General features: G+C 47.6%; 1 protein-coding gene across 1 annotated transcript in view; it reads left to right on the top strand.

Moving 5' to 3' along the window:
* The window catches only part of LOC132831161 (beta-1,3-N-acetylglucosaminyltransferase lunatic fringe-like), a 59,005-nt gene that overhangs the window by 24,608 nt on the left and 7,008 nt on the right, over positions 1 to 27,389 (top strand). The window contains exons 2-6 of the mRNA XM_060849168.1: positions 10,530 to 10,578; positions 17,436 to 17,538; positions 17,766 to 17,919; positions 23,316 to 23,401; positions 26,447 to 26,612. Coding sequence (XP_060705151.1) covers positions 10,530 to 10,578; positions 17,436 to 17,538; positions 17,766 to 17,919; positions 23,316 to 23,401; positions 26,447 to 26,612 — 558 coding nt within the window. The remainder of the gene's footprint in view (positions 1 to 10,529; positions 10,579 to 17,435; positions 17,539 to 17,765; positions 17,920 to 23,315; positions 23,402 to 26,446; positions 26,613 to 27,389) is intronic.

Raw genomic sequence — 27,389 nt, 5'->3', positions numbered from 1 at the left:
CCACAGGCTCACTGGGGTAAAAATATCTCCTCTCATCTCAGTCCTGAATGACCTTCCTCGTATCTTTAAACTGGTTCTGGACTCCCTAGTCATCGGGAACCCAGCGTTGACCCTGTTTTGTCCTGTTAGAATTTTATAAGTTTCCATGAGAAACCCCATCATTCTTCATAGTTCCAGTGAATCTAGTCCTAACCGCTCCAACCTTCCCACCGTCATAGGAATCAGTCTGGTAAATATTTGTTGTACTCTCTCCATAACCAGAACATCCTCTTTCAGATAAGGAGACGTAATCCTTTGATCCATTGCCCAAACTAAATTTAAAATAAATTTCTGGACTTTCCTTCCGAAAAGTGATTCATATTTTCTCTATCTCAGTCATGTTGTCTTTGGTTATTATTGGAATCATCAAAGAATCCCTGCAGTGTGGAAGTAGGCCATTCAGCCCATTGAGTCCACACTGACTCTCTGAAGAGACCCGCCCTACATTTCCCATGGATAACCCGCCTGGCCGACATATCCCAGGACACCATGGGACAATTTCGCCTGGCCAATCCACTCTGTCCTGCGTGTCTTTGGACTGTGGGAGGAAACCCACGCAGACACTGGGAGAATCTGCAAACTCCACATAGAGAGTCACCTGGGTGCAGTGCTAACCACTGAGCCACCAATTAAAATGGCTGCTGTTGCAAAGAGACGAACCGTCAAAAGATTTTGTCCAGAATTCGTCAGGGCTGGGATACATGAAGACAAGGGAACAGCAATTTCTTCAGCATGAGGTAGAGCATGCAGATTGGCCAGAGTGTGGCTAATGTAGGGCTGCAGCAAAAACTTTTAATAAAACAAAGAACTGCAGAGGCTGGGAATCTGAAATAACAAAAACTACAGGTGGAACTCAGCAGGTCTGGCAGCATGTGTGGAGAGAGAGAAAAACAAACGTTAGAGTGTCGAGTCCAATCACCGTTCTTTCGAACAGAAGACTCCATGTTAACTGTGCTTTCACTGAACTCCATATTAACCCCACTTCCTCTCTGAAGTATCTTTTGAAACCCAGCATCAAACCATGCCCCACCCCGTACCAATTAAATAAATAACGAATGACCGGCTCTGCCCACCAGGGGCACTGCAGCAATAACCAGGGAGAGAAAGATGGCGAGGTTAGATCAAGATGGAGTTGGATGGAGGGTGATAGGGTGGAGGAAGAGTAGTGATTCCGGCCCCTCTGGTGCCCACCTGGACAAGCAGGAGGCTGGAGGAACACAGCAAGCCAGGCAGTATCAGGAGGGACAGGCAGGAGGCTGGAAGAACACAGCAAGGCAGGCAGCATCAGGAGGGACAGGCAGGAGGCTGGGAGAACACAGCAAGCCAGGCAGTATCAGGAGGGACAGGCAGGAGGCTGGGAGAACACAGCAAGCCAGGCAGCATCAGAAAGGGGATGTTTTGGGTGTAACCCTTCTTCAGGACTGGGGGTGGGTGTGGGGTGTTGCACATAAAAGTGGGAGGGGCTTAGCTGTTTCCAGCTCCCCCTCTTCCTCCTAACTCGAGGAGGAATATGGTATGGACATATTCCTTTCATCTATAAAGTCCTGTGGGCAGAAGTATGTACTTTTTAGGATACACACATTGATCATGCTGTGAGCCTGGCTGATAATTTTTAACTGGTTTCAGATGGAATTGTTAGCACAATTCCTGCACTCACAAATAATTAATCATAGCGATGTACAGCATGGAACAGACCCTTTGGTCCAACTTGTCCATGCTGACCAGATAGTCTAACCTAATCTAGTCCCATTTGCCAGCACTTGGTCCATATCCCTCCAAACCCTTCCTATTCATATATCCATCCAGATGCCTTTTAAATGCTATAATTGTACCAGCCTCCTCCACTTCCTCTGGAAGCTCATTCCATACACGTACCACCCTCTGTGTGAAAATGTTGCCCCTTAGTTCCTTTTAAATCTTTGCCCTCTCTCCCTTAACACTATGCCCTCTAGTTTTGAACTCCCAAGTTTTGGGGAAAAGACCTTGTTCTATATATCCTAGCCATGCCCCTCATGGTTTTATAAACCTCTACAAGATCACCCCTCAGCCTCCGACTCTCCAGAAAGAACACCCCCAGCCTATTCAGCCTCTCCCTATAGCTCATACCCTTTGTGTAACAATCTGATTTTGGAGTTTAATCATTTTAATGTTTGCTGCTTCCTGTCCTCTGATTAGCCTCAGGTTGCCAGAGATGGACCGATATAGCGTCTTTCGTGTAGTAAGGTATTCCAAGCTCTTTCACAGGTCTATTATTGAATAAAAATTGACATTATACCTTGCAAAAAACGATATTAGGATAGTTGCCCCTTACATCCCTTTTTAAATCCTTCCTATCTCACCTATAACCTATGTCCTCTAGTTGTGGAATCCCCAACCCCAGGGAAAAGACCTTGACTGTTTAGCATGGCCCCCTTATGATTTTATAAGGTCACCCCTCAGTCGCTGGAAACAAGTCGTTCGGCCCAACCCGTCCATGAGTCTATATTGGTGCTAATGGGAGTCACTCCCTCCCAAATGGTTGAGGGGTACTATCCAAAACATAATTAGAAAACGTGTCTAATGGATGTTCCTGTATCATTTTCTGTACCAGTTCTGCCCTCCTTTGTTGGTATGTGCTTTCTGAAGGTGGACTTGGTGGATTGAGGCCAGAGATGGATTGTTATCCTGCATTAGTTAACAAACAGTATATGTAGCGCAAAGCAAATTCCACTTGCACTGTCTTCAATCTCATTTGAAATGCTGAAAGAAATTAACCATTCACTATTAGATGCACTGACTGATTTTTTTTTTGAAGATTAGATTCCCTACAGTGTGGAAACAGACCCTTCGGCCCAACCAGTCCACACCGACCTTCCAAAGAGTAACCCATCCAGACCCATTTCCCTCTGACTAATGCACCCAACACTATGGGCAATTTAGCATGGCCAATTCACACTAACCTGCACATCTTTGGATTGTGGGAGGAAACAGGAACAAGCAGAGGAAACTCAGACACGGGGAGAATGTGCAAACTCCATACAGACACACTCAGAGGTGGGAATCGAATCCAGGTCCCTGGTGCTGTGAGGCAGCAGTGCTAACCACTTGAGCCACCATGATTTGATTTAGTTTTGTCACATGTTACTGAGACGCAGTGAAAAGTCTTGTTTTTGTGTGCTGACCGGACCAATCACACTTCACTCTGCTTTAACACAGCCCAGCAATTTGAGAAACCAACCTTGGGCCTTTAGCCCTGACCTCAGCCTGAACAACCTGCGCTTTGTTCAGAGAGAGCTCCTTAGTCAGGCATCGTTAGTTGGCCATGATGTGGAGGAGCTGGTGTTGGACTGTGACGGATAAAGTTAACAATCACACAATACCAGGTTATAGTCCAACACGTTTATTTGGAAGCATTCAGAGATCCTCTACACAACCACCCGATGAAGGGGCAGTGCTCCAAAAGCTGCAGGAGTATAACCTGATGTTGCATGATTTTTAACATTGCTAATTAGCTTACACCAGTGATTTAGTGCAGGTTAGGGTTTAAGGTGGACGCTCGGAATGGGCAAAACCAGGGTAACCCCCCCCAAAAAATTGTACCTCTGTGACCTGTTTGCAAAACAGGTGCAGCCACGTCTAATGTCCTCTTGAAAAGGTATCCGTCAGGCATCCTGAAACTTTGTGCATTCCGACCTGCTCTTCCCTAACCATTTATGTCTTCATTTCACCATTTTCGAACTTGGTAGAGTTTGGATCTCGGCCCCTTGTGTTTATGTTTCAAACATTCGCGCACAGCTTTTGCACTCTGTTGGAGATAGGTGGGCAATGTCTTCATCTGGGTTTGCATCATGCTGAAATCTTTTCACTTTGAGCTCATCAGAATAGGCACAACAATGTCAAATTTACGTTTTGTTTCAATTTAAAGTAAGTGCCATTGAGAATTGAATTTTGACAACGTCGCGTGTATCAAGGCACAGTGTAAAGCTTTGTTTTGCGAGCAATACAGGCAGATCCCAGAGTTGAGTAGCAGAGATAAGTAAATAATAAGTAAACAGCGGCAAAACAAAAATACAGGTACAAGCGAATGCCAAGAGTTTGAGAGTCCATTCAGTATTCTAACAACAGTAGAGTAGAAACTGTTTTGAGACTGGCTGGTGTTCAGGCTTCTGTACCCTCTCCCCGATGGTAGAGATTACAGAAAAGCATTGCCAGGGTGGGATGGATCTTTTGAGATGTTCCCTCCTGGGATAATCTAGAACGAGAGGTCATACTTTGAGGATAAAGATTAGATTAGATTACTTACAGTGTGGAAACAGGCCCTTCGGCCCAACAAGTCCACACCGACCTGCCAAAGCGCAATCCACCCATACCCCTTACCGAACACTATGGCAATTTAGCATGGCCAATTCACCTGACCCGCACATCTTTGGACTGTGGGAGGAAACCGGAGCACCTGGAGGAAACCCACGCAGACACGGGGAGAACGTGCAAACTCCACACAGTCAGTGGCCTGAGGCGGGAATTGAACCCAGGTCCCTGGCGCTGTGAGGCAGCAGTGCTAACCACTGTGCCACCGTGCCGCCACGATGGGGTGGAAGGGGTGGAAGATTTAAAACCGAGATGAGGAGAAATTACTTATCTTAAAGAGTTGTGAATCTGTGGAATTCACTTTCCCAGAGTGTGGTGGGTGCTGGGACATCGTGTAATTTTAAGGAGGAGACAGATTTTTAATTAGTGATGGGTTTAAGGGTTACAGAGAGCAGGCAGGAAAGCGGAGTTGAGGCCAAGATGAGATCAGCCATGATTGTTTTGAATGGGAGAGCAGGTTAGAGGGGCTGAATGGCCTACTTCTGTTTCTGGTTGTTGCTTTGATAATGTCACTGCAATCTCGCCTTCTAGAACCCCAGATTAATGTGGGAGTTAATTACTGCTGATACTGTATCTGTACTGAAAACAAAAGATGTTGGAAATCACAGCGAGTCAGGATTAGGTTAGTTTCCCTACAGTGTGGAAACAGGCCCTTTGGCCCAACAAGTCCACACCAACCCTCCGAAGAATTTCTCTCTGGCTAGTGCAGCTATCACTATGGGCAATTTAGCATGGCCAATTCACCTGACCTGTACATCTTTGGACTGTGGGAGGAAACCAGAGCACCCGGAGGAAACCCACACAGACGTGGGGAGAATGTGCAAACTCCACACAGACAGTCACCCCAGGCTGTGATACTGAAGCTCTGCCCGATTTTTACAATCTCTAACAAGACAGCTCCCCTTCAGTCGGAAGGGTCCTTCTGATGCAGGGTCACTGGCCCCGAAACATTAACTCTGATTTCTCTCCACAGACGCTGCCAGACCTGCTGAGCTTTTCCAGCTCTTTGTTTTCATAGCTCCCCTTCACTGTTGGTTTAGAATCATTGTTTCCCTGTTCTACACTGCCCCCCATCCCCCATGAGCTTACAGCTGCTCAGTTCTGGAGCTATTCTTGTCTGTCGACCTTGGATTAAGGTGGTCAGTCCACACCAATTCAGGTTTGGGTTTTAAGAGACTGAGTCGTTCGGCCTTTTGTGTGTTCCTGGTGGTCTCTTCGAGCGGGCAGTTTCCGGACTGACAACTGAGACGGCTTCTCAGATATACGAGCCACAGCCACGTTTAGAGACAGCAGCAGGACATAAACTGTGCTTTAAAGCCACACTCGTGTGGTCAGCCACAGGGAGGGGCTCTGGGTTTATAGAGACGTGGAGTTTTACAGCATGAAAAGAGGCCCTTCAGCCCATTGTGTCTGGAGCCTGTCATCAAGCATCTATCTATTCTTGGGGCAAGGGGCAGTGGCTCGGTGGTTAGCACTGCTGCCTCACGGCGCCTGTGACCCAGGTTTGATTCCACCCTCAGGCGAATGTCTGTTTGGAGTTTGCATGTTCTCCCCACGTCTGCGTGGCTTTCCTCTGGGTGCTCCAGTTTCTTCTAACAGTCCAAAGATGCACAGGTTAGGGTGAATCGGCCATGCTAAATTGTCCATGCTATGCAGGCCAGCTGGGTTAGCCATGGGAATTGCAAGGGTATCCAGGGGGATAGGGTAGTGGAGTGTGTCTGGTTGGTGTGGACCCGATGGGCTGAATAGCCTGCTTCCGTGCTGTAGGGATCCTATGACTCTATTCTCATCCCATTTGCCAGTACTTGATGTTTTAGATTAGATTAGATTCTAATGTGGAAACAGGCCCTTCGGCCCAACAAGTCCACACTGACCCTCTAGAGAATAACCCATCCAGACCCATTCCCCTATTAAGAGAAAGTGAGGACAGCAGATGCTGGAGATTAGAGTCGAGAGTTTGGTGCTGGAAAAGCACAGCAGGGCAGGCAGCAGGAGAATCAACGTTTCGATCATGAAGATCCTTATGCCTGAACCATCGATTCTCCTGCTGCTCAGATACTGCCTGACCTGCTGTGCTTTTCCAGCACTGCACTCCCCATTCCTCTAGATTTATCCCTGACAAATGCACCTAGCCTGCACGTCCCTGAATACTATGGGGCAATTTTGCACAGCCAATCCACCCTAACTTGCACATCTTTGGAAACCAGAGCACCCGGAGGAAACCCACACAGAGAATGTGCAAACTCCACACAGAGGGTCGCCTGAGGTGGGAATCAAACCTGGGTCCCTGGCGCTGTGAGGCAGCAGTGCTAACCACTGAGCCACCGTGGTGTCGAATGGTAGAACGTTGCAGGATTGGAAGTACATGTCCACGGATCCTTGAAGGCAGCAGGGCGAGGTTGTTCAGGGGCAACATGGGATATGTACCTTTACTAGTCAAGGTGTTGAATGGAAAAATAAAGAGTTTATTCTGGAACTGCATTTAATGGTGTCTTAGAAGCTGCTGGTGCTACTGCACAGCCTCTGGTTGTTGACTCTGTCAGGAAAAGGTGACTGCACCAGATAGGATGCAGAGTGCATTTACCAAGCTCTGTGGTTGGACCATTTCCACTCTGAGCAGCCACAGGACAGGCTGGAGGTGTTTTCCCTCGAGCAGAGAAGGCTGAGGTAAGGGGAGCTGAAAATGTGTTGCTGGAAAAGCGCAGCAGGTCAGGCAGCATCCAAGGAACAGGAGATTCGATGTTCCGGGCATGAGCCCTTCATCAGGAATGAGGAGAGTGTGTCCAGCCAGGCTAAGATAAAAGGTAGGGAGGAGGGACTTGGGCGAGGGGCGTTGGAGATGCGATAGGTGGAAGGAGGTCAAGGTGAGGGTGATAGGCCGGAGTGGGGTGGGGGGGCGGTGAGGTCAGGAAGAAGATTGCAGGTTAACCTGATTTCAGGTGCAGATGTGTTGCTGGTTAAAGCACAGCAGGTTAGGCAGCATCCAAGGAATAGGAAATTCGACGTTTCGGGCATAAGCCCTTCATCAGGTTTCAGGTGCACCAAGTTCTGAGGGGCGCAGACGTAGGAAGAAACCTTCATGGCGGGGTCAATGATTGGGGACACCACGTGAAGGTAAGGAGCAGGAGGTTTAGAGGGGATTTAAAGAGAGCTTTTTTTTTTGTCCTTCCCCTCCCCCCACACAGAGGGTAGTGAGTATCTGGAAACCGCTGTCGAAAAGGGTTGGAGAGACTGGAACTTTCAAAATACTAAAGAAATATTCAGCTGAGCATTTGAAGCACTGTAGAACACACCAAGCACCGGAAAATGGGATCAGAATAGAATTGCAGAATCCCTCCAGTGTGGAAGACCATTTGGCCCATCAAAGCCACACCGACCCTTCGGCGAGAGTCCCAGCCAGACTCACCCATCCGCCTACACTATCTCTGCTGGAGAATCTCAGCAGCGGTGGAGAGAGAGGCAGAGTTAATATTTTTTTCAGTCCAGTACAACTCCTCCTCTGAGCAAGTCATTGCTTTGTAACCTGGCTCCGCTTAAAATCAGGAGACGGTGAGGGCTGCAGCTGCTGGAGGTCAGAGTCGAGCGTGCCTGGTGGTGGAAAAACACAGCAGGTCAGGCAGCCATCCGAGGAGCAGGAGGATCGACGTTTCGAGCATAAGGCCTTCATTAGGATTCCTGATGAAGGGCTTATGCCCGAGGCTTCAACTCTTCTGCTCCTCGGGTGCTGTCTGACTGGACTGATTGGACACTGTTTTAAATAAACCAAGCCATCAATCCTTGTTGAGCGGTTACTTATTCGAACATGATCAGTAACCTGACCAGTGGTGTTACAGGTGCAGTTAGCTCAGCAATGATATTATTGACTGGCAGAGCCGACTAGAGGGGCTGAGTGGCCTATTCCTAGTCCTAATTCCTACCGATGTATGTTCAAGGTGTAAAAGGTGCTATGCGCATGTATCTTCGCTTTGTAAATCCTGCACAGATTAGATTGGAAGGGCTTGGGAACAGGCCCTTTGGCCCAACAAGTCCACACCGACCCTCCGAAGAGCAACCCACCCAGACCCACTCCCCCACCCCTCATTTACTTCTGACTAATGCACCTAACACTATGGGGCAGTTTAGAATTCACCTGACCTGCACATCTTTAGACTGTGGGAGGAAACCCACGCAGAGCCAGAGAGAACATGCAAACTCCACACAGACAGTCACCCGAGGCTGGGAATCAAACCCAGGTCCCTGGCGCTGTGAGGCAGCAGTGCTAACCACTGAGCACCGTGCTACTCCAATTTACAATTGCTTATTTCGGAGAGGGAGCGTGAGAGAGAGAGAGAGACAGAGTCCCACAGTTGATGGACTAGCCTCAAATACAATCCTTCTGACTAATAGCCTCCCCGGCCCGTCTCTTTATCTCTGCCGCTGTATGAAGTCTAAATCCCGTCCTGGTGGAAAATGGTAGAAGGATTTAAAAGGAGCTGTGAGCTGGCGTGGAAATCGTGTTGAATGAGACCCACGTCTGGCCGTGCTTAAACAAGGCCTAAATGTCGGCGCGCGCACACAAAGCCCGTCGTCTGGTTAAAGGCACTCCGTGAAACAGCCTTGTATACGGCACGCTGTCAGTGGTTGGAGCCCCTGACTTCACTGTTAACAGGCTCAGTTCTGCTCCTTTCTTTCGGAAAGCCATGGTGCGGCTTTTCCCCCGCTTGGTGGTGAGGGAGAGGTCAGCGATGGGGAGGAGGGGGATGGGGCAGGGCCTGGGGTGGGGGGCGTGTAGCTAGTCAGAAGCGCTTCCATCACAGTTGCAGCTAATGGAAAGGAAGGTTGTTGGAGGAGAAGAGGAACTTGCTGTGAGCAGTAGCTTTGAAGAGGGTTACAGAATGAGGAAATGGCTGGCTCTTCTGCTCAGAGCGACGTGGCTATTTCTGTTGTCTCACTTGTGTATTGTTCCTACCCATCTTCCTGTTCTCACTAAGAAACAGGAAGCCTCTGCTAAGCGCAGTCAGCAGCCCACACCACCGTGTAATCAGCAGAGCGGGGGCTATCATCTTTCTGATTTGTTTACGTTCTCCATCCTCTCTCATAAGAGTGGTACTGACCATCCATTTTTCCAGAGGGTCAAGCCAATAGTACTGGATCAGTGTATGAGGGAGATTCCAGACCAGTAGACAAACTGGTCTGACACCAGTAACACTAGTCACTGGGCCACTAATACGGGTCCTACCGTCAGTAACAGCAATCATATTGGTCTTGGAGCCCACACTTGTATGGGTCCAGTAACACTGGTCACTGTCCCAGTAATATTGGCTTTGGGGTCTGCACTTGTGTGGGACAGTAACACTGGTCACTGTGCCAGTAATATTGGCTTTGGTGCCCCCACTTGTATGGGACCAGTAACACTGTTTATTGTTCAAGTAATACTGGTCTTGGAGCCCACATTTGTGTGGGACTAGTAACACTGGTCACTGCCCCAGTAATATTGGTCTTGGAGCCCACACTTGTGTGGGACCAGTACTATTGGTCACTGTGCAAGTATAAAGTCATCATTTCCTCATTCCGAATGTCTCTTCAAGGCCACTGCTCACACCACCGAGAAGGTTCCTGTTCTGCTGCTGGGTCTTTGACCGTACTGTTAATATTTATAAAGCATTTATCAATCACATCCTCTCAAAGTTTGGTAATGGGAAGAAACCTGTACAGGGACTTCAATCCCTGAAGGCTTCAGGCTGCACAGGTGTAAGAACTGGCATCAAAACTGGAAAGTCAGGGGTCTTATTCTGATCCTCGTTTGTGAGCAGTCCTGGAGTTGGTGAAGGGGAAGTTGGTGAGGTGTTGGTTGCCTCTCAGGGGTGGTTAGACCCTTCAGAAGGCCATTCAACCCAACCTCTCCATGCCAGCTCTTTGTTTGAGGCATCCACTTGCCCTCACTCTCCCAATCCGTTGCCCCATAGCCAGTAACACAAGAAGTGTTTGGAAAAATGCCGTACCCAAGAGGAGGGTTTATAGCAGGGGTTTGGTAAGTTGGTGCCAGCAACCCTGTGTGTTCATGGGTTATTTTTGTGGCAACTTTAGGAAGAGTTTTTATTTAATTGTCCAGCGCATTGAATTCCGGTTTTGTGCTAACCTTTTCTATCTCTGTTGGTTCCCAGACTTATATTTTCACTGATGATGAGGATGAGGAGCTGACAATCAGGACAGGTGAGGCCTACTCTTTCTGTGTTTGGTTCCAAACCAGTCCCTGCAGGGATACACAAGGGGCATGTGGGGCACCTCAGTGAATCGTAATGAGCTGGTGAACATGGGAAGGGCACAAGTGATGTCCAAGCCGGGTGTTCCTATCCAGTGGAAGGATTGAACTATAAGAGCAGATCAGTTTGAAAATCATCGTGGAAGCACCATGAGCCTTGAACAAAACATGGAATCAGGCCATTCAGCCCATCAAGTCCTCAGCAATACACTCAACAGCATCTTGCCCAGATCTAGCCCCACAATTCCCCACGGCCAATTCACCCTCACCTGCACATGCCTGGTCATGATGGGACAATTTAGCTCGGCCAATTAATCTAACCTGCACATCTTTGAACTGTGGGAGGAAACCCACGCAAACACACAGACAGTCACCCGAGGCTGGAATCAAACCTGGGTCTCTGGCGCTGTGAGGCAGCAGTGCTAACCACTGAGCCACCGTGCCACCCATGTGAACCTGAATCTTCTGTTAAGTCTTCAACCACAACGCAGACTCTTTTCAACCTGACCAGATTAGATTCTCATCCGAACTTCCATTGGTTAAATCAGTCCCCCTGTTCTTCATTGATCCTGATGTTTATAATAACTCCCTGAATGCTACAGTGCCTGAGATTTTATTTTAAATTTGTTTTATTCATTCAAAGTAAAAAATATATCTACATAAACATATCTGTCCTTATCACTGCACAAGCAAACATGTACAATTTAATGAAAATGTCTGAAGAAAAGAATGAGAATGGTTTTTATTTTTTATTTGACCTCTTCTCAAGCAGAGCTAAAGGATTTTGTTTGTGTTGCTAATGTTTTTATCGTGTGGTGGGATTCACAGAATCACAATTATTTTGGTGTGAAAGGAGACCATTTAGCCCCTTATTACCTCCATTAGCTAGCGCAGCTGTATTGTTTAGTGCTAATCTCCTACTTTTACCTCCTATCCCTGCATGCATTACTATCCCAATAAATAACCATCCAACCACTCCCTCGAATGATTTAATTGAACCTGCCTCCGCTGCATTTGCAGGCAGCTCATTCCACATCCTAACTACGTGCCGTGTGGAAAATACTGATCTCGCGTCACCATGGCTGCGTTTGCTCATCAAATTGGGATGTTACCTGCTGCCTATGGTAGGGATTGAACCGTGCTACGCTGGTGTTTTTGCAGCAGCATCTGGGTGTTTTTTCTGCCCATGAATTGCAGGGGTTAAGCAGGGCAAAAGGGAGGACTACAGATGCTGGAGATTAGCATCAAGATTGGAGCGGAAAAGCACAGCATGTCTGGCAGCGTCTGTGGAGAGAAAATCCAGTTAACATTTCAAGTCCAGTTACCCTTGGTCAGAACAGACCGTTCTTTGAAAATGGACTTGAGCTGTAAACTAAAAGGGTATGTGCGGGGATTACAGGATGTAGGAAAGTGTCCCAAGTGAGATGCTCATTCCAAGAGCCAGACATGAAGGACCGAATGGCCTTTTTATCCCCATCAAGATTAGAGTGGTGCTGGAAAAGCACAGCCGATTAGGCAGCATCCAAGGAGCAGGAAAATCCACATTTCGGACAGGAGCCCTTCACCAGGGGCTAAGCAGTTAGCATTGTAAAACTCCTGAGGTATCACAAACGCCGAGGTGCTCTTGCATTAATAAGAGTGGGCCATGTCAGTTCTGCACATCGATGGAGTTGTAAACAGACCCTTTGGTCCACCGAGTCCACACTGACCTTAATCCCAACTAAACCAGTCCCACCTTCCTGCACTTGGCCCATTTCCCTCCAAACATTCCTTATTCATGTACGTTTCCAAGTGCCTTTCCAATGTGTAAATGTACCTGCTTACATCACTTCCTCTGGAAGTTCATTCCATTCATTCTGCGTTTGAAAAAATTGTCCCTCATGTCTTTTTAAAATCTCTCTCCTCTCACCTCTAAAACGTGCCCCTTTGTCTTGAAATCCCCCACCCTAGGGAAAAGACCCCTGCATTTCACCTTATCTATACCCCTCATGATTTTTTAAACTTCTATAAGGTAACTCTTGACCTTGCATGCTCCAGCCTCTCCTTATTACTCAAGCCCTCCAGTCCTGGCAACGTCCTGGTAAATCTCTTAAATCTGCTGGCTACTTGCTCCTTCTCTGTAAGAGAGCTCTCTTTACAGTGTGAATCTAATTGGACAACACACAGCACCACCTCAGAATCTACTGGATTCTAGGAACAGCAACTTTATAGTCTTCTAGTATGAAAGGACTTGGATATTCCTGATGAAACAATTATTTTCTGTAAGGTTTTTATTTTGCCTTCATCAGGACAATTTGCAAGAATGCCAGTTTGAGCTGGGGAAAGCCAACACTTATAACTGCATGAGAGGAGAGTAATGCTGGTTGGTAAATGTCAAGGCTCTTGATTGGTATTCTTGCACGTTATCCTGATAAGTGCAAGATTAAAATCTTTGACAAATGTATCTTTTCCAGAAAAACCTTTTGAGTGTAGGTCTTATAGAAGCTTATAAAGTCATGAGGGGTATAGATAGGGTTAATGGTAGCTGTCTTTTCCCTGGGATGGGGGAATTTTAAGACTAGGAGGTACATTTTTAAGATGAGAGGAGAGAGATTTGAAGAAGATGGGGCAAAGTTTTACACGGAGGGTGCTTAGTGTGTGGAATGAACTTCCTGAGGAAGTGGTTGATGTGGATACAGTTATGACGTTTAAAAGACATTTGGAGAAGTACATGAATAGGAAAGGTTTGGAGGCATATGGGCCAGGAGCAGGCAGGTGGGACTCATGTAGTTTGGGATTATGGTCGGCATGGACGAGCTGGACCGAAGGGTCTGTGTCTGGGCTGTATGACTATATGCCCATCGATTCTGTGAAGTGACTGTGCAGCTTTTGTTGCAAATGTGCGTTAGAGATTGAAGATCCCCTCCACACACCCCCCACCCCCCCCAAACATGCCACCTCTCTCCCCCCACATGCTGCCTGATATATCACAGTTAGGCCGAAACTGCCCTGTTTCTCCTGCTGTAACAAGCCTTTCATCTCTGGAATTAATTCGGGGGGGCGGTGGGGGTGGTGAGTGGAGAGTGGGGGGACGGTGTCTGGGGGAGGGTGTGTTCCACCTCTGAACTTCATCCTTGAATATTGAAGATGCTTCCCATCACACAGTCTGATGTTGAAGTCACTGGACTCAAAACGTTAACTCGCTTTCTCTCTCTGCAGGTGCTGCCAGACCCGCTGAGTTTCACCAGCTTTTCCTTTTTTTTGTGTCATATCTCCGGTGCCTGTAGTTCTTTATTTTATTTTCATATCCCAATTCTTGGTGACTCCCTGTCTAATTCAGCATTTGTTCCTGTTTCTTTTTGTTAAATGCTTTGTTATGTTAAAAGTCTTTAGTGCAGTGCCTATATTTGGAGCATGCCTCATGTGCTTGTGTTGGTGTGAATGGATATGCAGGGCATGGGGCAGTCTGGCAATGGTGCTGATAATCTCTCTCTGTCTCTGTCAGTTTCAGGCTTCGAATCAGAGTCATAATGCACAGAAAAGGCAGTTCGGCCCATCGACTCTGCACTGACATAGCTACCACTAAACATGTGCTAATCCCAATTTCTTGCCCTTGTCCCATACCCTTGAATGTTATGTTATTTGAAGTGTTCATCCAAATATTGTGAGGTTTCCAGCCTCCACGACCTCCCCAGGCAGTGCATTCCACATTCCGACCACCCTCTGAGTGAAAAGGTTTCGTTCCCAAATACCCTCTGAATCTCCTGATCTTTACCTTAAAACGATCATGATTGACCCCTCAGTCAAGGGGAACAGCTGCTCTTGAATCACCCGTCCATACCCCTCATCATGTTATGCACATCGTTTATGTCCCCCTCTCAGTCTTTCCTGATGTGTGGAAAACAATCCAAGCCTATCCAGTCTCTCCTTATCACTCAGTTGCTCCATCCCAGGCAACATGCTGACAAATGTTATCTCTACCTCCTCTGGTGCCATCTCACTATGTGTGTAGTGTATAGAATACCCTTCAGTGTGTGCCGCACCGTAGTGTTTTAGGAGGGAATACACATGCACTCCCACACAAGCATTCAGTACATAGGTGTACACACAGATACACACTCTCTCACATGTCGACACTTTCACATATAGACACTCTCTCTTACACATACACGTGTACTCTCACACATACATGCACACACGTGTATGTTCACATTCTTTCACATTCTCACTCTGTCTGTCTGTCTGTCTTTCTTTCTCTCTCTCTCACTCACTCACTCACTCACAGACACACACACACACACACACACACACACACACTCTCTCTCTCTCTCTCTCACACACACACACACTCTCACACACTCTCTCTCACTCTCACACACACACACACACACACACACTCTCACTCTCACTCTCACTCTCACTCTCACTCTCTCTCTCTCTCTCTCTCTCACACACACTCACTCACTCACTCACTCACACACACACACACTTTCTCTCTCTCTCTCTCACACTCTCACACTCTCTCTCTTTCTCTCTCACACACACCCCTATCTTGCTCAATGTTTGCCTGGTTTTCCTTTCAATGTCCTGCATGGCATTTAAATACAAATAGTACGGGATGCAGTAAATTGCCAGGAAATGACTGCTCAATCGAAACGAAAGACTGAACAAGCAATCAAACACACTTTTTAAAGAAGAAACTTGTTTTTCTATCAGGCTTTTCAAGACCTCAGGAAATATAAGACTTTTCTCAGCTAATGGAGTCGACGTGTGAATCACAAAAAACTAGCATCCAGGGTCAGTGGCTAATAGGGAAGGAAATGGGCACATTGGCATTTTTTCAAAGCGATTGGTGTATATAAATGGGTGAGTCTTGCTAACACCATACAGCGCATTAGTCAGACTGTAATTGTGTTATGGTCCCCTTATCTAATGGAAGGTATATTGGCATTAGAGGCAATCCAGAGGAGGTTGATCAGGCTGTTCCTGGGTGTGGAAGAGCTGTCTTATGAGGAGAGGTTGAGGAGGTTTGGCTTGTACTCAATGGAGTTAAAAAGAATGATTGAAATGTTTCAGATTCTTAGGCACTTGGCAGGTTAGCTACAGAGAGGTTGGTTCTCCATTATGGGCGACTCTTGGACCAGAGGGGTCAGTGTCTGTGTAAAGGCAGCCCATTTAAGACAGAGCTGAGAGGAGTGAATCTGTGAAATTCTTTCTTGCAGGAGGCTGTCCAGTCTAGGTTATTTAAGGATTAGTCAAGTGAGATAGATGGATCTTTAATCCAAAAGTGATTCAAGGATTGTGGGGAAAAGCAGAGTTGTGGACTTAAATTAGATTAGATTCCCTACAGTATGGAAACAGGCTCTTCAGCCCAACTAGTCCACACCGCCCCTTCGACGAGTAACCCACCCAAACCCCTTCCCCATATTTACCCCTGATTAATGCATCTCACTCTATGGGCAATTTAGCATGACCAATTCATCTGACCTGCACATCTTTGGACTGTGGGAGGAAACTGGAGCACTCAGAGAAAACCCACATAGACACGGGGAGAATGTGCAAACTCCACACAGACAGTTGCCCGAGGCTGGAATCAAACCCGGGTGCCTGGTGTTGTGAGGCAGCAGTGCTAACCACTGAGCCACCAGGCCGCCTATGAGATCAGCAGAGTACACCTAATGGGCGAAAGGCCAACTACTGCCCCTACATCTTCTGGTTGAATGGCCTCAGAGGAGGTAATGGTCTAGTGGTATTATCACTGGGCTGTTAATCCAGAAACCCAGTTAACATCCTGGGGAACTTGGTTCAAATCCTACCACGGCAGATGGTGGAATTGGAATTTAATAAACATCTGGAATTAGGAGTCTAATGAGGACCATGAATCTATTGCCCATTGTCAGAGGAAAAAATAATGTGGTTCACTAATGTCCTGTAGGGAAGGGACCATCCTTACCTGGTCTAGCTTACATGCAACTCCAGACCCACAGCCATGTGGTTGACTCCTAACTGCTCTCTGCGATGGACAATAAATGCTGGCCTAGCCAGCAGCGCTCTGATCCTATGAATGAATAGAAAAGAAAGGTTAGTTTTGTGAGATAATAGATTGATAGATAGGGGAAGGTTAGGTTGAGGAAAGGAGTACTGGGTTTGGACAGAATGGCCATTATCTATCGCTCAAATAGAGCCATAGAGATGTACAGCACAGAAACGGACCCTTCGGTCCAACTCGTCCATACCTACCAGATATCTCAACCCAATCTATCCCCATTTGCCAGCACTTGACCTACATCCCTCTAAACCCTTCCTTTTCATCTATCCATCAGATGCCTTTTAAATGTTGTAATTGTTCCAGCCTCCACCACTTCCTCTGGCAGCTCATTCCATCATCTCATCACCCTCTGTGTGAAAAAGTTGCCCCTAAGGTCCCTTTCAGATATTTCCCCCTCACCTGAAACCTATGCCCTCTAGTTCTGGACTCCTCCACCCCAGAGAATTGACCTTGTCTATTTACCCTATCCATACCCCTCATGATTTTATAAACCTCTATCAGCCCCGACACTAGGGAAAACAGCCCCAGCCTATTCAGCCTCTCCCTATAGCTCAAACCCTCCAACCCAGGCAACATCCTTGTAAATCTTTTCTGCACACTGTCAAGTTTCACAATGTTCTCATACAGTGAAATGAACAGGAGGCAGGTTGGCGGATTCTCTTGCTCTCTGGTGTACCGACCAGTTTGGCCTTGAGTCCGCGTGGATCACCGTCATTGGCTCTGAGCTATCTCGTGTTCATCACGTTAATGACGTGCTGTCTCTCCCCTCTCTCCGTACAGGTCACCGAGTGATCAATACGAACTGCTCATCAGCACACAGCCGCCAAGCCTTGTCCTGCAAGATGGCCGCCGAGTATGACGTATTCATCGCATCCCGCCTGAAGTAAGTGTTGCGGGGAAGGGGGGTGGGGGGGAAGGCAGCAACTGTGCGGAATGAGGAAGGGCGATCTCTGAAAACGGCATCTGAACATTGAGGACCACCCTCGTCCCCATGGAGCTCAGGGTGCTTTCACCTCGGGATGCCCCCTTCAGTGTCTGCGCAATTTACCTCAATGAGAGTTGCCCTCCCTTTAACCTCTAACCTCGGCCCTCTGTGTGTTGATCCCTTAGGTGGTTTTGCCACGTCGACGACGATAATTACGTCAACGTTCGCGCCTTGTTGAATCTGCTGTCAAGCTTCCCTCCAACGCAGGACGTCTATGTCGGAAAGCCCAGTCTGGATCGACCAATCGAAGCGTCTGAAAAATTGCCCAACAACAAAACAGTAAGTGACTTAAGAAAAGAAATGCTGCCTTTTCAGAGATACTTATTGAGCAGAAGGAGGCCATTTGGCCAGTCATGCCCGTACTGGCTCTCCTATATTTCACACACTATTGTTGAAAATCTTTGTCTGGTTCCATTTTGAAAGGTACAACTGAATCTATTTCAACCAGCCCCTTCTTATTTATGAAATGTTATTGGGCGTTAGGAAGACGCTCTGTCATTGGCCTGTTGGTGGTTTGTTACATGTTGAGTGCTCTTCAGAAAATGATGCTTTTTTGTGTCTCACAGAATGGAAACAGACCCTTCGGTCCGACCAGTCCATGCTGACCATAATCCCAAACTAAACTAGCCCCACCTGCCTGCTCCTAGCTGATATCCCTCCAAACCCTTTCCTATTCATGTGTCTATCCAAAACGTTGTAATTGTACCTGCATCCACCCCTTCCTCATGAAGTTCATTCCACAACAGAGGGGGGAGTTAAAGGGGCATATTGCAGTGGAGATAACTGGCTTAATTCTTCCAGTACCCCATAGAGTTTGTGCTAATATCCATGATTTACAGCAACCTGGTCTAATTAGCAGGACTCCTAGAATCTGGAGTCAAAAGACTGTCCGTTATTCCTGGATAATCCTGGGTTACACTCTTGGCCTGTACCGAACTGCAGGATTGAGGGAATGTTGCAGTGTCATCGCCCTACTTTCATAGTCAGGAGATCGTTAATATTAAAAATAAAGAACAGGTTCACAGGATGCGCGTGCTTCTGGCAAGGCCCAGCATTTATTGCCCGTCCCTAGTTGCCCCCATGAGGGGGTGAGCTGCCTCCTTGAACCACTGCAGTCCCACCTTCTGAGAGTTGACCCACAATGCCCTCGAGGTGGGACTTCCAGGATTTTGATTCAGCCACACTGAAGGAACGATGATATGTTTCCAGGTCAGGACAGTGAGTGGCTTGGGAGGGGAACTTGTGGATAGTGATTCTCCCCTGTGTCTGCTCTCCCTGTCTTTCCAGGTGGAAATGGTCATAAAATTGGAGTCTACTACTGAAGGAGGTTTTGCTGATTAAAGGAAATTGTTCAGGAGCAATGGGTTTTGGTGGCTAGGCCATGAGGTAGTGGAGGGCTGCTATCCTTGAACCAAAGCAGTCCATGTGCCACAGGAAATTTCGCAGTGCTTTTAGAGGGGGATGTTCCTGGGGTTTGACCCAACGATACTAGTCCAGGCCATTGCAACCCCTCCCTGTGGACAAACAGCCAGCCTTCTTTCCTTATGTTCATTTTGGTGTGGGTGTCTCTGGCTAGTTCAGGATTATTACCCGTTCCTAAATGTCTTGGAGAAGGCAGAGGGGAGATGCCTCATTGAACCACTGCTGTCCATTTGACCCACAATGCCGTGAGGGAGGGAATTCAGGATTGTGACCCAGTAAGAGTGAAGGAATGGTGATACATTTCCAAGTCAGGATGGGGAGTGACTTGGAGCGGAACTTGTAGGGGGTGGTGTTCCCATCTATCTGCTGCCCTGGTCCTTCTAGACAGTAGAGCTCTGAGTTTGAAAGGTGCCGTTGAAGGAGCCTTGGTGAATTTCTGCAGCGCATCTTGTAAATGATACACACTGCTGCTGCTGAGCGTTGGTGGTGGAGGGAGTGAATCTTCTGAATATTGTGCCAATCAAGTGGGCTGCTTTGTCCTGGACGGTCCCAGGCTTCTTGAGTGTTGTTGGAGCTGTACCCATCCAGGAAAGTGGGGAGTATTCCATGACACCCCTGACTTGTGCCTTGTAGATGGTGGATAGGCTTTGGGGGGGGGGGGTGAGTTCCTGACTGTAGAATTCAGTCTCTCACTTGCTCTTGCAGCCACTGTGTTAACGTGGTAATTTGTTGGATTGTTGAAAGTTCTTCTATTGTTTGGACAAGATTTTGCCTTCAATCATAAAAGCATTGCCAGTAATTCCCTCATTGGGATTAAATTTTGTGGTCACTGATATTTCGATGAATAGCTCTTTGTGTTTCTCAACAACGAGTTACCACAGTCTCTGACTGCAGAAAGTAAACCATTCTAGAGAGAAAACACCTCCAGCAGGTGTTAGAGTAGAGCTAACACAGACTTGCATTTACATAGCACCTCTTAATGTCAGAATGACCCTAAGCATCCTGCAGCCAATGAAGTGTTTTTGAAGTATTGTTGTTGCTATAATGTAGGAAATGCTTCTGTGCACAGATGCACAGCTGGATAGTTATCGTTTTTTTCCTTACCTTGATCTAAATATTGGAGTAAAAAGTGAGGTCTGCAGATGCTGGAGATCAGAGCTGAAAATGTGTTGCTGGTTAAAGCACAGCAGGTTAGGCAGCATCCAAGGAACAGGAAATTCGACGTTTCGGGCCAGAGCCCTTCATCAGGAATGAGGAGAGGGTGCCAGGCAGGCTAAGATAAAAGGTAGGGAGGAGGGACTTGGGGGAGGGGCGATGGAGATGTGATAGGTGGAAGGAGGTCAAGGTGAGGGTGATAGGGCGGAGAGGTCAGGAAGAGGATTGCAGGTTAGGAAGGCGGTGCTGAGTCCAAGGGAATCAACTGAGACAAGGTGGGGGGAGGGGAAATGAGGAAACTGGAGAAATCCGAGTTCATCCCTTGTGGCTGGAGGGTTCCCAGGCGGAAGATGAGGCGCTCTTCCTCCAACCGTCGTGTTGTTATGGTCTGGCGATGGAGGAGTCCAAGGACCTGCATGTCTTCGGTGGAGTGGGAGGGAGAGTTAAAGTGTTGAGCCACGGGGTGGTTGGGTTGGTTAGTTCGGGCGTCCCAGAAGTGTTCCCTGAAGCGTTCTGCAAGTAGGCGGCCCGTCTCCCCAATATAGAGGAGGCCACATCGGGTGCAGTGGATGCAATAGATGATGTGTGTGGAGGTGCAGGTGAATTTGTGGCGGATATGGAAGGATCCCTTGGGGCCTTGGAGAGAAGTAAGGGGGGAGGTGTGGGCGCAAGTTTTGCATTTCTTTGGAGAGAAGTAAGGGAGGAGTAGTGACTCTTCCTCCGAGGCAATGCTGTGAGGTCTTGCATTTATTCATGGGACATGGGCCAGCATTTATTGTTAACTGTTCTGAAGAAGGGTCATTGGACCCAAAACGTCGACTCTGTTTCTCTCTCTGTTGCTGCTGCCAGATCTGCTGAGTTTCTCAAGCGACTTTCTGATTTTGTTCCAATATTTATTGTTGGTTCCCTTGTCGTCCTTGAGAAGGTGGTGCCTTGAATTGCTGCAGTCCATATATTGTAGACACACCCATGTGCTTCATCCATGTGGGACAACTGTATTTAGGTGGGCACGGTGGCTCAGTGGTTAGCACTGCTGCCTCACAGTGCCAGGGACCCAGGTTTGATTCCAGTCTCGGAAGACTGGCTGTGCGGAGTTTGCACATTCTCCCTGTATCTGTATGAGTTTCCTCCCACAGTCCACAGGTATTTAGATTAGTTGGATTGGCCATGGAAAATTACCCTAGAGATGTGCAGGCTAGGTGGATTAGCTACAGTAAATATGAGTTTTGGAGATAAGGTAGGGGAGTGGGTTTGGGTGGGATGCTCTTTGGAGGGTTGGTGCAGACTCAATGGGCCGAATGGCCTCTTTGTGCACTGTAGGGGTTCCATGATTTAAGGTCTCACCCAAAAGATAGTGTCTCATTTCTGCACTGGAGAATCAGCTGAAATTGTTTAGGTTTCTGGCCAGGGACTCCAACTTGCCACCTTCACCCTCCCGAAGTGGATAGTGCCAACTGGGATTTCTATAGCCTTGGCGGAAATGGCGGCTGATTTTCCTGTCCCTCGTGCAGGACCATTGTGGAAAATTGATGCCCCCCTCACCGTGCTGAACAACTCAAATTCCACCTTGTGGTCATGGTGACCTTCGTCACAAAGATTTTGATGTTCTGTGACATTGTAGATGTGGTCACCATTGAATGGTGGTACCTGTTCAAGGTGGCTTGAAGCTTTTTACCCTTTAGCCTCCCATGGGATGTGGGCTTCAAGGCATTTATTGGCCGTCCCTAATTGCCCTTGAACTGTGTGGTTTGCTCAGGCCCACACAGAGAACCATAGAATCCCTACAGAATGGAAACAGGCCCTTCGGCCCAACAAGTCCACACTGACTCTCTGAAGAGTAGCCCACCCAGACCCATTCCCTTACCCTATATTTACCCCAGACTAATGCACCTAACCTACACATTCCTGAACACTATGGGCAATTTCCCATGGCCAATTCACCCAAGCCTGCACATCTTTGGACTGTGCGGAAAACCAGAGCCAGCTTTCACAGAGAGTCATACGGAACGGAAACAGATCCTTCAGTCCAACTCACCCATGCTGGCCAGATGTCCCAAACTAAACTAGTCCCATTTGCCTGCGTTTGGCCCATATTCTGCTAAACCCCTTCTGTTCATCTACCTTTCCGAATGTCTTTTTAAATGTTGTAGCTGGACATGCATCCGTCACTTTCTCTGGCAGTTCATTTCCACATACGAGCCCCACTCTGTACAAAAAAGTTGTCTCTCGGGTCCCTTTTAAATCTATTGCCTCTCACTTTAAACCTATGCCCTCTAGTTTTGGACTCTCCTACCTTGGGGAAACGATGTTTTCTGTTTGCCTTATCAATGCCCCTCATAATTTTGTCAACATTTATTTACAAGGTCAATCCTCAACCTCCTACACCCAGTGTGAAAAGTCCCAGCCTCTCCTAATAACTCTCTCTCCAATCCCAGTTGCTTCCTTGTAAATCGTTTCTGCACCATCTGCAATTTAACCATATCCTTCCTATAGCAGGGCAATGAGCCAGATGGGATTCAATGAGCCAGATGGGATTTTTAAAAAAATAACCATCAATGGTGGTTTCATCACTGAGAGGGACAGCTTCCCAGACTAACTGATTTTAAATTGCACTCCGTCTATAATGGGACTTGAATCATTGGGCCTCTGCATTAAAAGCCCAGGGACTTTATCACTGTACCATAAATGGGAACGCCTCCCTTTTCTGTTAGAAAGCAGAACATAATGCTGGAGGTGACTGGGGGCAGCAGGGTAGCTCAGTGGTTAGCACTGCTGCCTCACAGCGCCAGGGACCTGGGTTCGATTCCAGCCTTGGGTGACTGTGTAGAGTTTACACACTCTCTCCATGTCTGTGTGGGTTTCCTCCCACAGTCCGGTTAGGGTGGATTGGCCATGCAAAATTGTCCCATAGTGTCCAGGGATGTGTAGGTTAGGTGCATTAGTCAGGGGTAATGTAGAGTAATAGGGTCGAGGAATGAGTCACTCTTCAGAGGGTTGGTGTGGACTTGTTGGGCCAAATGGCCTGCTTCCATACTGCAGGGATTCTATGAATAAAAAAAGTGTGACAAGGAATGATCATTTGACCTTAATGTTTGCAGAAATCTGTCTTCTTCTGGTTCGCCACTGGAGGAGCTGGGTTTTGTATTAACCGAGGATTGGCGCTGAAGATGGCACCATGGGCAAGGTAGGCATTTCAACTGCAGGTTATTTTGAAGAGGGCGCGTGGGATTTTAACAGGACTGAATTCTTATCACTTGCTGTTTTGAGCACTCTCTCAATCCCCAAGCTCTGCCACCATTCTGGTTTAATGTCCGACTTTGTCTGATCTTCTCGATTTGAGAATGCGACCTCCATCTTCCTCTCCTTTGATTGAGAAAATCTTGACGAAGACCTGACTACGATTAAAGCTTGATCAGGTCAGGGAGGGGAAGCAGGCATTTTCTCGCCATGTCACCAACTCTCTCGATTGGTCTGGCGTCTCCAACGTTTCCAGATTAGTCTCTGGGAAGTTTGTGGGAGCAACACTTGGCGAAGAAAAACCGTGGGGCCCGTAATAAAAAGAAAATCTTTTTGATTACTTTTATTTAAGGGTTCACTTGGCTGTGGAGAGACAGTTTACTGAGGATGGATTCAGTGAGACAATGGCAACAGTGAGGGGTGCGGCCATTGGGAGGAAAAGGTCATGTGATGAAACCTTCTGGAATTTTTCCCAAAAAAAGGGTTCGCCCTGTCATGGACATGGGTCTGTGAATTTTGTCAGCTGAGGCTACCATATCCACTTGTACCAGCAGAGGGAGTCTGCTGGGAAATGATCATTGTTGCAGTTCTCATTCTCAATGACTCTGGCCGAATAAAGAACTTCTCTGTGACAAGAACTTCTGGGCAGTGCGAATGTTTAGTTTTATAAGGCTGGGTATTTGCAGAGGAAGGATTGAACTGAGGGACGGAAAGAGACAAATAGTTCTGGCTGTGGTATAAGAAACCTCCACCAGAACATTTCATTCAGATACAGGTGGGGTACACTGACACACAGGGCTAGCCTGAGGGAGGGAGAGGGTGTGATAGAGTCACAGAGATGTACAGCACAGAAACAGACCCTTCAGTCCAACTCGTCCATGCTGACCAAATGACCTAACCTAATCTTATTCCATTTGCCAGCACCTGGCCCATATCTTCCCATATACCCATCCAGATGCTTTTTAAATACTGTAATTGTACCAGCCTCCAACACTTCCTCTGGCAGCTCATTCCATGCAAGCCACCACTCTCTGTGTGAAAAAATTGTCCCTTTTAAATTTTTCCGCTCTCACCTTAAACCTATGCCGCCTAGTTCTGGACTCTTTTCCCCCCCACCCCCAAGAAAAAGGCCATGTCGATTTATCCTATCCATGCCTCCTCATGATTTTATAAACTTTTTTTAAGATTAGATTACTTACAGTGTGGAAACAGGCCCTTCGGCCCTCCAAGTCCACACCGACCCGCCGAAGCGCAACCCACCCATACCCCTACATTTACCCCTTACCTAAGCATTACGGGCAATTTAGCATGGCCAATTCACCTGACCCGCACATCTTTGGACTGTGGGAGGAAACCCCATGCAGACACGGGTAGAACGTGCAAACTCCACACAGTCAGTCGCCTGAGGTGGGAATTGAACCTGGGTCTCTGGCGCTGTGAGGCAGCAGTGCTAACCACTGTGCTACCATGCAGCCCACTAAAAGGTCAACTCTCAGCCTCCGACGCTCCAAGGACACCAGTCCCAGTCTATTCAGCTTCTCCCTACAGCTCAAACCCTTCAATCCTGGCAAAGAGAAAGGGAGAGGGAGAGAGGCAGGAGGTAGAGATGGAAAGGGAGTGATAAGGAGATTGGGAGTGATAGAGAATGGGAGAAGGTGAGAATGGGAGAGAGAGGCTGGGGAGAGATGCAGAGACAGTGATAGAGAGATTGGGAGTGGGAGTGATAGAGATTGGGAGAGGGATGGGGGAGAGATGGAGAGACAGTGATACAGAGATTGGGAGGGGGGTGATAACCTGAGATTAAGAAATGGAAGAGATATGGGGAGAGATCAAGATGGGGAGAGATTGAAAGAGGAAGCCGGGTGGGGGAGAGATGGATGGGTGAGAAGAGGGAGGGAGTGATTGGAAGATAGAAAAATTTGAGAGAGGGAGAGGGCCAGGGGAGAGATGGACCAGACAGAGGGAGAGAAGATATGGGGGGTAGCCAGTGAGCGTTAGGAGGAGAGTTATGGGGGAGGGAGAGAGAAGTGTGGTATGGTGGTGGGGGTGGGAGCAGGAGGTGGTGAAAGAGGAAAGAATAGACCCTTCAGTCCAACTCGTCCATGCTGACCAAATGTCCTAACCTAATCTTGTTCCATTTGCCAGCACTTGGCCCATATCCCTCCAAACCCTTTATATACCCATCCAGATGCCAATTTTCCCATTCTGCAAAGAGAGGAGTGTAAAAGAGGGTTGGCCTTGGAGAATGCCCTCTCCCCATAGAGTTCCGGGGGAGAAGGTCTATTAGAAACTTCCTCACCTTACCAGCCACTGAAAGGCCTTCATTCACCACCTTCCAGATCTATCCGCCTTCCTTACAGCTGGGAAAAGTGATCGATTTCCCAGCTGTGTAACCAGGATGATGGGCCTAATGGGTTTGAGATGGGCCTCCGCTTGCCCCAGTCCAGGGGCATTCAGAGACATGGGGCAGAAGGATGACGCCTACAAGGCAACTCTTTGCCTTTGCCTCTGTTCCCACTCCCTTGTCCTCTCCCTGTGATACCCCACCTCCCGAGAAACCAAAGCTGCCTCCTTGCCTTTGGATTCACCAGTGAGTGGGCCGTCACCAAGATGGTGATGAAGAAAGTGCCAGCCTATGACTGAGCTGAGACACTGCGGTGGAGGTCCATGATTGGCCGAGAAGCTTGGCCGTTCAGTTCCTAACAATCTCATTGGACATATGATACGGACAAACTTTCTTGGTTGTGTTGGCACTGAATACACCCATCCCCATAAATTAGACTCAAAAAACGAACATCCTAACCAAACAAACAACACACACACAGACTGACGCGCACGGGCGGGCGGGCGGGCGCGCACACACACACACACTACTACATAACACATGCCAGTTAATGACATAAATTTATCCCATTGTGTTGTGGTAATTATGATGAAGTGTTGTAAAGAACTTGCATTTTAAATCTAAAACATGATTTTTTTTTACAATTAGCAATGGAAATTTTATGAACACAGCGGAGAGGATCCGTCTCCCTGACGACTGCACCATTGGGTATATCATTGAGGCTATCCTGGGTGTGAATCTAATCCGCAGCCCACTCTTCCACTCCCACCTCGAAAACCTGCAGTTGGTTTCCAAATCCCACATTCAGAGTCAGGTATGGTCTCCGATGTTCTGCTGGTGGAATCCCACCCACACTGACCAGGTTCGCTGTTGTACACTCAACTGGACAGAATACAGCTGATTTTTTTTAAACCTGTGCTTTTGGCGGACTGATGATGCGCTGGAATGGTTTAATGGTGATTCCTCGAAGTAGACCACGATTTAATAAGTTTGCAGATGACAACAAAATAGGTTGTATAGTGGACAGTGAAGAAGGTTACCTCAGAATACACTGGGATCTAGATCAGCTGGGCCAATGGGCTGATGGAGTTTAAATTGGATAAATGCGAGGTGTTGCATTTTGTTAAGACGATTAGGACTTACATAGTTAATGAGAGGGCCCTGGGGAGTGTTGATCGAACAGAGAGACCTAGGGGATGCACATACATAGTTCCTTGAAAGTGACATGACCAGTAAGGCAGGTTAGTGAGGAAGGTGACTGCAGATGCTGGAAACCAGATTCTGGATTAGTGGTGCTGGAAGAGCACAGCAGTTCAGGCAGCATCCGAGGAGCAGTAAAATGACAGGTAAGCCAGGTTAGTGAGAAGGTATTTGCCACATTTGCCTTCATTGATCAGCGCATTGAGTATAGGAGTTGGAACATCATGTTGCAACTGCACAGGACATTGGTGAGGCCATTAATGGAGTACCGTGTCCCGTTTTGATCTCGGAAGGATATTATTAAATTGGAGAGGGTTCAGAAATCATTTCCAAGGATGTTACTGGAAATAGAAGGTTTGAGTTACCAGGAGAGGCTGGACCTTTACCCCTC

Source organism: Hemiscyllium ocellatum, chromosome 33 (assembly GCF_020745735.1).
Source record: "Hemiscyllium ocellatum isolate sHemOce1 chromosome 33, sHemOce1.pat.X.cur, whole genome shotgun sequence".
In the NCBI taxonomy this organism is placed as follows: Eukaryota; Metazoa; Chordata; class Chondrichthyes; order Orectolobiformes; family Hemiscylliidae; genus Hemiscyllium; species Hemiscyllium ocellatum.
The sequence above is the reverse complement of the archived record's forward strand: the minus strand, read 5'-3'. Positions and strand labels throughout refer to the sequence as shown.